Here is an 11,031-nt window from a genome sequence, read left to right on the forward strand (position 1 = left end):
GTTGGGGTCGTGCCGAGCGAGGGAGACGCGGGGGTTGGGGTCGTGCCGAGCGAGGGAGACGCGGGGGTTGGGGTCGTGCCGAGCGAGGGAGACGCGGGGGTTGGGGTCGTGCCGAGGGAGGGAGACGCGGGGGTTGGGGTCGTGGTGAGGGTGGGAGACGAGGCCCGCGGACGCGGCCTGTGCAGCCCTCGGCCTTTCCTGGCCACCTGCGCCGGGGAGAACGCGACCCTGGCCGGTAGGGGGCGCTACCCCGCGCGGGTCCGGTGACTACGGAAATGTCTTGTTGAGTATTTCGGTGATTTTTATTAAAATATTTCACCTCATTCGATGGGACTGCAAGCGCGGTACCTTGCTAGGTCGCTGTCGACCGTGCGACAGCTGCGGAGACTGGCAGAAGGAAGGAAGTGATGGCGACATGTGGTGCGTGTCCTGTTCGGCGTGGTGCGGTGCGTCTGTGTGCTTGAGCAACCACACGAAGGCAGTGACACCCAGCACGAGCCTCACGCCACATCAGGGACACCCAGCACGAGCCTCACGCCACATCAGTGACACCCAGCACGAGCCTCACGCCACATCAGTGACACCCAGCACGTGCCTCACGCCACATCAGTGACACCCAGCACGTGCCTCACGCCACATCAGGGACACCCAGCACGTGCCTCACGCCACATCAGTGACACCCAGCACGTGCCTCACGCCACATCAGGGACACCCAGCACGAGCCTCACGCCACATCAGTGACACCCAGCACGTGCCTCACGCCACATCAGTGACACCCAGCACGAGCCTCACGCCACATCAGGGACACCCAGCACGAGCCTCACGCCACATCAGTGACACCCAGCACGTGCCTTACGCCACATCAGTGACACCCAGCACGTGCCTTACGCCACATCAGTGACACCCAGCACGTGCCTTACGCCACATCAGTGACACCCAGCACGTGCCTTACGCCACATCAGTGACACCCAGCACGTGCCTTACGCCACATCAGTGACACCCAGCACGTGCCTCACGCCACATCAGTGACACCCAGCACGTGCCTTACGCCACATCAGTGACACCCAGCACGTGCCTCACGCCACATCAGTGACACCCAGCACGTGCCTCACGCCACATCAGGGACACCCAGCACGTGCCTCACGCCACTTCAGGGACACCCAGCACGTGCCTCACGCCACATCAGTGACACCCAGCACGTGCCTTACGCCACATCAGTGACACCCAGCACGTGCCTCACGCCACATCAGTGACACCCAGCACGAGCCTCACGCCACATCAGGGACACCCAGCACGTGCCTCACGCCACATCAGTGACACCCAGCACGTGCCTCACGCCACTTCAGGGACACCCAGCACGTGCCTTACGCCACATCAGGGACACCCAGCACGTGCCTTACGCCACTTCAGGGACACCCAGCACGTGCCTCACGCCACTTCAGGGACACCCAGCACGTGCCTTACGCCACATCAGGGACACCCAGCACGTGCCTCACGCCACTTCAGTGACACCCAGCACGAGCCTCACGCCACATCAGTGACACCCAGCACGTGCCTCACGCCACATCAGGGACACCCAGCACGTGCCTCACGCCACATCAGTGACACCCAGCACGAGCCTCACGCCACATCAGTGACACCCAGCACGAGCCTCACGCCACATCAGGGACACCCAGCACGAGCCTCACGCCACATCAGTGACACCCAGCACGTGCCTCACGCCACATCAGGGACACCCAGCACGAGCCTCACGCCACATCAGTGACACCCAGCACGAGCCTCACGCCACATCAGGGACACCCAGCACGTGCCTCACGCCACATCAGGGACACCCAGCACGTGCCTCACGCCACTTCAGGGACACCCAGCACGTGCCTCACGCCACATCAGGGACACCCAGCACGTGCCTCACGCCACATCAGGGACACCCAGCACGAGCCTCACGCCACATCAGGGACACCCAGCACGAGCCTCACGCCACATCAGGGACACCCAGCACGTGCCTCACGCCACATCAGTGACACCCAGCACGTGCCTCACGCCACATCAGGGACACCCAGCACGAGCCTCACGCCACATCAGTGACACCCAGCACGAGCCTCACGCCACATCAGGGACACCCAGCACGTGCCTCACGCCACATCAGTGACACCCAGCACGAGCCTCACGCCACATCAGTGACACCCAGCACGTGCCTCACGCCACATCAGTGACACCCAGCACGTGCCTCACGCCACTTCAGGGACACCCAGCACGAGCCTCACGCCACATCAGTGACACCCAGCACGAGCCTCACGCCACATCAGTGACACCCAGCACGTGCCTCACGCCACATCAGTGACACCCAGCACGTGCCTCACGCCACTTCAGTGACACCCAGCACGTGCCTCACGCCACATCAGTGACACCCAGCACGAGCCTCACGCCACATCAGTGACACCCAGCACGTGCCTCACGCCACATCAGTGACACCCAGCACGTGCCTCACGCCACATCAGTGACACCCAGCACGTGCCTCACGCCACATCAGGGACACCCAGCACGTGCCTCACGCCACATCAGGGACACCCAGCACGTGCCTCACGCCACATCAGGGACACCCAGCACGTGCCTCACGCCACATCAGGGACACCCAGCACGTGCCTCACGCCACTTCAGGGACACCCAGCACGAGCCTCACGCCACATCAGGGACACCCAGCACGTGCCTCACGCCACTTCAGGGACACCCAGCACGTGCCTCACGCCACATCAGGGACACCCAGCACGTGCCTCACGCCACATCAGTGACACCCAGCACGAGCCTCACGCCACATCAGTGACACCCAGCACGTGCCTCACGCCACATCAGTGACACCCAGCACGTGCCTCACGCCACATCAGTGACACCCAGCACGTGCCTCACGCCACATCAGGGACACCCAGCACGTGCCTCACGCCACATCAGGGACACCCAGCACGTGCCTCACGCCACATCAGGGACACCCAGCACGTGCCTCACGCCACATCAGGGACACCCAGCACGTGCCTCACGCCACTTCAGGGACACCCAGCACGAGCCTCACGCCACATCAGGGACACCCAGCACGTGCCTCACGCCACATCAGGGACACCCAGCACGTGCCTCACGCCACATCAGGGACACCCAGCACGTGCCTCACGCCACATCAGGGACACCCAGCACGTGCCTCACGCCACATCAGGGACACCCAGCACGTGCCTCACGCCACATCAGGGACACCCAGCACGAGCCTCACGCCACTTCAGGGACACCCAGCACCCAGCCGTGGCCACGGGGGGGCGCTGGTGCAGCGCCACGGGGAGTTGGAGGCGGTCGAGTGGCGAGTGTCCCGCGGGCGTCCCTCGTCGGTGACCACGTGGAGTTGTCGTGCCTTTAGGGGTTTCAGTTTCTCTGTGGTGCCAATAAACAGTGAATGATGCGATAACCACTGGAAATGAGTGTGATTATTGAGTAACTCACTCTCACTGGCCATGTAAATAATAATGGCGTGGACACGACGAGCTGACAGTCCGTCGCCGAGGCGTCTGTCCGTGTCCCCCAGTGCAGTGGAGGCCGCGGCGCGTGCACGCGGCGCAGCGAGCCCCTGATTGGTGGAGGTGCGTGTGACCCTGTGCGACGTCACAGGCGATGCTCTGCGCTTTTGGATCCGCGTGCTGGGTGACGTGAAGATGGCGCGCGTGGCATCAGCAGAGCCGACTCAAGGGGACGGCGAATCTCTTTGCAGGTTTTTCCTGGATTTTTCTGTTTGCGCATAGTCACTTTAAGATGTTTTCTTGTTCATGTTTTTGTTTTGTTGCGGTTGCACCCGATTCAAGAGCCGAATGGCTCACAGGTCTATACCAAATATACTGAAACTGAATAGGAGCGACCACCCCGGGCTGACCGGTCACGTGTTTGCTACCTTTTCATTATATCTGCGTGTCGCGAGGGACATCTCCATTCATTTGGCTTTGTTTTGCAAATCTCCATCGTCTCGGCACAAGCGACGGAGGCGGAGACACGGTGTACATGGTACAGGTACTGCCCGTCTTGGTGTAGGCAGTGTGCGGTCACTCGCTGCGATTGGTTGATGGCCACGGATTTATTTTCGTAGAATTATAAAATGAGCAATCTAATTGATCCAAGGGGTGACGGACGAACGCTGGACGGGCAGTGACAGTGGAACGTGTCCATTATTGAAACGTCAAACTCGGGTGGGACTCGGCTCGCCACTTTCCCCACTGTAGCCCATCCGAACTGTGCCATCTATGGTTATCCTACAGCGAGCGAACCACGGGACCACTGCTCCACTATAATTACTCAAGTATGACAGGGCTTATCTTTCCGGCTCAGCTAAGTTTGTGGTTATTGTCAAAATAAAAGAAGTGATTCTAATGACTTCTAAATGTTGCGAGGCAGCGGCGGGCGGGCGAGATGTGGGTCGGTAAGAAGCCGTAACAAGCGAGAGAGGAACGCCGGGCGATGACGGAGGGCAGGGAATGTGGAATTGACGTGGCGAGCTGGGGTCGAGCAGACGGCATGGGAATGAAGCCCGCGAGATACACGCGGAGCGTTCTCTCGGCGCCTACACAGAGCAGAAACAAAGCCGCAAATCGCTCAGCAGAGCAACATTCAAGCAGATTGAACTCTCTACAGTATATGTACGGTATGTAGACGGTATACATTTACTGTATTTTGGTGGTACAATACAAATCCAATTCAAATTCAAATCCTTCTCTGGCATTGCGCATTGCGGGTTGTTTTCTCTTCAGGGAATGGGCTGAAACGTCGGACTTCGTCCGGACCACCATTGCACAACCCCCCCCCCCCCCCCCCGTTAATTGAGTTGTGGTTCGCGTCGTGGTGTCCGGTGGCTTCCTCTCCCGCTGCGTCCAGAAGCGACTGGACCAGGCGCCAGGATCGTGGGGCCATTATCACCACCATCATCATTACCACCATCACAACCACCGCCATCATCATCATCTTTATAATCGCCCCTCCGGGTGTTATTCTACTGCACTGCCCTCCACCCGTTAACCCCCCTCCCTCCACCCGTTAACCCCCCACCCGTTAACCCCCCGCCCCCCACCCGTTGAACCCCCCTCCCTCCACCCGTTAACCTCCCTCCCTCCACCCGTTAACCTCCCTCCCTCCACCATACACATCCACCCCATCACACACAACTATGCCACCACCATCGTCCCATCACACACACGCCCTCGCCATCAATTGTTGGGTTGGATTAATGTTTTTTAATTGTGTGAGTGGGTGGCTGAGCGCGTGGCTGAGCGCGTGGATGAGCGAGTGCATGAGTGACTGGGTAGGTGGGCACATAATGAGTGGGCGATCGAGTGGATGTGTGAGGAACTGAGCGTGCGAGCGAGTTGGTGATTGAGTTGGTGATTGAGTGGGCGTGTGGTCGAGTGAATGAGTGACTATTGGGTCAGCGAGTGAATTGGCGATTGTGTGAGTGAAGGAATCGTTCTGTGAATAAATGAGTGGATGCTCGAATAAGTGCGTGAATTGTTGGCTGGCTAATGGAGTTGGTTGACTGGGTGAGTGAGTGAGCGAGCGAGCGAGCGAATGGGTGCATGACTGGGTAAGTGTGTTAATGATTCAATAGATATATGAATAGATGAATGAATAGGCCAGTGCATCAATCTCCCTTGTCAGCTCGGCACCTATCCCCAAGCAGCTCCGCCGAGACCAACCATAACGTGGAAAGGTTGAATTACGAATGACAGATACATTTCTTCATCTACTGCCGATCATCTTCATCACATACAGCTCGAATCTCAATTCACCGCTGGATGAGGGCCTCCCCACGCCGGTTAGTGCGGATTTTGGTAAAGGTCGGGAAGGGGCGTAGAAGAGACAGTACAACAAATGACTTTTGCTGCACAGACCGCGACTTGCCATCGTGGCCCCGCAGTAGCCTATATCACCTATTACGCACGGCTGTCGCCCGTCCCGACACAATGACAAGCTCGACCCTGCTTAGATTCTGAGATCGGGGGCCTTCCGGGAGCCCTGGTCACAGGATCGCTCGCCAATGATGCCCTAAATGACACCGCTCGAGATTGAACCTCAAAAACATCCCCTCCCCATTGTTGGGATCGGTTTCGGATCCCTGTAGGGGAGGGGCGGCCCCGGGGTTAGCCTCGATCCACCCCCCCTCCCACTTTAATCCCCCCCCCCTTCCCCGCTGCAGGTAGACGTTGAACAGCGGCAGTGAAGGTGCGCGGAGGGAGATAAGGACGGCAGAAATTGTGAGAAATCGAGAGAAATTACATCGCGTACAATTTTGACAGCTCTGAGATTCAAATCATTCAATATGTATGAGTTGGGGGAGGGATCAGTGGGCGGGGGGGAGGGGCCTGGGTGGGGGGGCCTCGCCGCACGATGGGTCAAAACTGTGGTCTGTTTAGGGAGCGGTGGCGCAGTGGTTAGCGCGATTCCGTTGCACACATCAAGGTAGCGGCTGGACAGTTGCTACGGGGTCGTGAGGCTGGACACTCCTCCTGCACGGTGGCAGTGTGGGGGAGAGAGAGAGAGAGATGTTACCGCGGCCAGAATACCACACCTGGGACACGGCGGTCGATATTTTGCTGATTTCCTTTTCAGAAGAGTGCAGCATCATTTCTTTAAGCGATCGTTCGCGCCATGAACGATCGCGGCAGGACTCGCACAGAGGACGATGCCTCACAGACGGGCACAGTCCCGCAGGGCCGTCCACAGGGGCGGTGCGGGCCCCGGCCAAACCCCTCCGCGTGGCCTCGCTGACGCCTTCAAACTCGCTGATGCCTTCAAACGAAGCGGACGCTGTTACGCCTGACACCGTCGAAGCGCGGGATCCCCCAAAGTGCGGGGCTCGGGGCAGTCGCCCCGATTTTCCCTACCCGAGGGACGGCTTTGACAGCCTGCCAGGGTGGTAGGGGGAAAACACTCCGTGGATATGACCAAATTAAGTAATTCGCGAATTAATTTCTTTCACAGTTTTCCACATTTGAACCGTGGCGCCGGTTCGCACGCAGCCTCGTGGGATTTGAATGACGGCGCGCGATCTTTAATGTCTCCGGTGAAGAGGACGGCGCGTAGTGGTTACAATAAACCGGTTAAAACCCGTAAACGGTTTCCAGAATCGATTGCCGATTCAGAAATTCAGGAACCCATAACCGACTCCAAGTAGAGTTTTAGTCATACGTGGACTGACTAGCAGGCGCACGGACGTACAAACCGCACGGCGGCAGGCCTAATGGTCAATAATTCTCGACGTAAATGAGTAAACAATGTATATGGTGAAGGCGCAGCCACTGCTGCTGAAAGGGTCTCTGCTACACAGCGCTCCAGATAGGTATTTTCGGACAATTATTTTCCGCACCCGAAACAACACGTCCAGAATACCTCTCGCTGTGGGCTCTGGATACAATCCACGTCCCATCGACTGCAGCCTATGAGCGACTGGGGAACCCTTGGTGAGAAACGAAGGCAGAAAGGTCCCCAACCCTCGTTAGTTTTCCGCCTGCGCGCACTTCGCTCCCTAATGAGTTGTTCACGGTTCACTCCCTAATGAGTTGGAATCAGGGGCCACCTCCCGACCACTCACTTTAAGCGCGCGGGGTGGAAGCCGTTCAAACAAAATTAACTGGGGGGCTAACGCCACACCACCTCCCTTACCCCCCTCGTGCCAACTCTTAATTGTGCCGTCGCAAACAGAGAGCCCCCCACTCGCCACCCCCACCCCCCTCTCTTCGCCACCCCCTCCTACCCCCACCGATGATAAGGAACTGAAGAGTGGCGCTCATGAAAGACCGCTAATTTCAAGTGGTCATCTGCAAGTCTGACCGCTTGTCATGTCTGACAATCCAATATCACGATTATCAAGTTATTTCTTTATACACGAAAGCCTGAGTCTCAAGATTCGTTTTCAGGTCCTGCCAATGGGATGTTTGGCTAATTCCTCTTTCATATCGGGGGGGGGGGGGGGGGGTCCAGGGAGCCCCGGGGGACACCACGCCCCAGGTCGGCACTGAAGCCGGGTTCGTGAACCGACTTGCTGCTCTGCCACCTTCTGGTCGCTTCCTCTTAGCCGAGCGAGGTTTGGGAGTCTCACAAATCTCTACGACGTGATCCACCAACCCTTGCTACCACGGCGCTTGTCGAGGGAGTGCAGTGGGTGGCCACTGGAGAACGCGGAGACAACCCCACAACGTCCGAGGGGATCGCATTTGACTCGGCATGTCCACGGACCGAGAGCTCAACAACTCGACTTACTTGCTGTGCTGCCATCTCCTCGAGTTTTGGTAGACAACGTCACGGCGTGGTCTACCAACTCTGTGTCCACAGTGCTCAGCCGCATAATCATTGGGGTAGTCTGTCTCAACTGCTCTAACTTGGCTAGATAATGGGTTTACCCCCCACCACGACTTCCCGCGACGTGGGCTCGGTCCACCAAACCCCCCAGGCTTGCGGGAAATGTCGCATTACTGCACGGCCCAACGAGCTGTCCGTTCCCATTAGCACCACCGCGACCACGTGTCCCTGTCTCAGTGTCGCTGTGTTTACGTGTCCCTGTGTCTCTGTGTCTCTGTGTCCGTGTCTCAGTGTCCCTGTGTCTCAGTGTCGCTGTGTTTATGTGTCCCTGTGTTTCAGTGTCGCTGTGTCTCAGTGTCGCTGTGTCTCAGTGTCCCTGTGTCTCTGCGTCTCAGTGTCCCTGTGTCTGTGTCCCTGTATCTCTGTCTCAGTGTCCGTGTTTCTGTGGTCACGTGTCTCAGTGTCTCCATTCCACATCTCCGTGTCTCCATGTTTTTGTCTCAGTTTCTGTCTCCGTGTTCTCTCATGATACAATCGAATTTGTCTCAGTGTCTGCGTATCCCCATGTCCACGTGTCTCTATGTTCACGTATCTCAGTTTATATTTTTCAGTGTCCCCGTGTCCCCCATGTAGTCCTGTCCCCGTGTCTCCTGAGCCCCCGTGTCCCCCATGTAGTCCTGTCCCCGTGTCCCCTGAGCCCCCGTGTCCCCCATGTAGTCCTGTCCCCGTGTCCCCCGAGTCCCAGTGTGCTCGGCTTGGGTTCTGATTCCCCTGAATCAGAACCCGAGCCGTGTCGCTAACGTTTAGTGCATTGAATGAGTCGAGTCGTGTTTAGAAGACGTGGTAATGATGTTGCGTCCTCACAGCGTACTCGCTGACGTTGCACGCAATGAACGCATCATTAACCCCAACTCTGGCTCTGCTTGGCCCCTGAGTCACATTCAGACTTCGCCAAATGGCTCGTGCAAAACCACCCGTACCGTGCAGGCCCCGCGCTGGCTCGGGGTGTGTCAGTAGAAAACCACCCGTACCGTGCAGGCCCAGCGCTGGCTCGGCTCGGGTGTGTCAGTGGAGAATGGGATTCATGCTGAGCTCGTTGGGTACCGTCACGAGCTCGCAGTGTGGGTGAACTCATTAACGCTTCATTACAGCCGAAGTTAATTAAAAAAAAGCACCGATCTGCCTTCAATAGTGTTTTTAACATTCATTAATCGGTTGGATTCACACAGAGTGAGAGAGAAAAAGAGCAAACAAATGGAAAAAGTAATATTCAGTGACCCCAATTTTATCCCCTGAATCAGCGCCCCCATCGAGTTTCCTGGGCCCCTGAGCAACTAGCTCCTCTGCCTCTGGATGGGGTCTCTCTGCCTCTGCCTCTGGATGGGGTCTCTCTGCCTCTGCCTCTGGATGGGGTCTCTCTGCCTCTGCCTCTGGATGGGGTCTCTCTGCCTCTGCCTCTGGATGGGGTCTCTCTGCCTCTGCCTCTGGATGGGGTCTCTCTGCCTCTGCCTCTGGATGGGGTCTCTCTCTCTCTGCCTCTGGATGGGGTCTCTCTGCCTCTGGATGGGGTCTCTCTGCCTCTGGATGGGGTCTCTCTCTCTCTGCCTCTGGATGGGGTCTCCATCTCTCTGCCTCTGGATGGGGTCTCTCTCTGCTTCTGGATGGGGTCTCTCTCTGCTTCTGGATGGGGTCTCTCTGCCTCTGGATGGGGTCTCTCTGCCTCTGGATGGGGTCTCTTTCTTTCTGCTTCTGGATGGGGTCTCTCTGCCTCTGGATGGGGTCTATCTCTCTGCCTCTGGATGGGGTCTCTCTCTTTCTGCTTCTGGATGGGGTCTCTCTCTCTGCCTCTGGATGGGGTCTCTCTCTCTCTGCCTCTGGATGGGGTCTCTTTCTCTCTGCCTCTGGATGGGGTCTCTCTCTCTCTCTGCCTCTGGATGGGGTCTCTCTCTCTCTGCCTCTGGATGGGGTCTCTCTCTCTCTCTGCCTCTGGATGGGGTCTCTCTCTCTCTCTGCCTCTGGATGAGGTCTCTCTCTCTCTGCCTCTGGATGGGGTCTCTCTCTCTCTGCCTCTGGATGGGGTCTCTCTCTCTCTGCCTCTGGATGGGGTCTCTCTCTCTCTGCCTCTGGATGGGGTCTCTCTCTCTCTGCCTCTGGATGAGGTCTCTCTCTCTCTGCCTCTGGATGGGGTCTCTCTCTCTCTGCCTCTGGATGGGGTCTCTCTCTCTCTGCCTCTGGATGGGGTCTCTCTCTCTCTGCCTCTGGATGGGGTCTCTATCTCTCTCTGCCTCTGGATGGGGTCTCTCTCTCTGCCTCTAGATGGGGTCTCTATCTCTCTCTGCCTCTGGATGGGGTCTCTCTCTCTGCCTCTGGATGGGGTCTCTCTCTCTCTCTCTGCCTCTGGATGGGGTCTCTCTCTCTCCCCGTGCCCCAGGCGATTCGGAGCAGCGAGTCGGAGACCAGTGCCGTCCCGTGCCTCGCTTTTATGATGGGTTATTGAGTTATCGATTTTATGAGTTAGTGGGTGCGTGCATTAACGAGTTAGGCGGTTGTGTGTTAATTACTTATTCGGTTTTATTATTAAAAGGTTTATGACCTTACCTGTTAAGACGTTTGGGTTTATGTGTTAATTAATAGTGCGTTGTGTGAACACGTGGATAGGGTTGCGTAATGCTGAGTTAACGAGCTGATGCGTGTAGAATGTGAATGTGTTTGTTGTTG

The 11,031-nt window shown here is 57.5% G+C and overlaps 1 protein-coding gene across 1 annotated transcript in view; it reads left to right on the forward strand.

The window, feature by feature from the left end:
* The first annotated feature begins 6,663 nt into the window (after window positions 1-6,663).
* The window catches only part of LOC133341953 (pseudouridylate synthase RPUSD4, mitochondrial-like), a 17,736-nt gene continuing 13,368 nt past the window's right edge, over window positions 6,664-11,031 (forward strand). Inside the window, 2 exon segments of the mRNA XM_061550794.1 lie at window positions 6,664-6,743; window positions 9,031-9,059. Coding sequence (XP_061406778.1) covers window positions 6,664-6,743; window positions 9,031-9,059 — 109 coding nt within the window.

The sequence above is a fragment of the Lethenteron reissneri genome, chromosome 13, assembly GCF_015708825.2.
Source record: "Lethenteron reissneri isolate LAM-NWPU_2019-01 chromosome 13, ASM1570882v1, whole genome shotgun sequence".
Taxonomy (NCBI): domain Eukaryota; kingdom Metazoa; phylum Chordata; class Hyperoartia; order Petromyzontiformes; family Petromyzontidae; genus Lethenteron; species Lethenteron reissneri.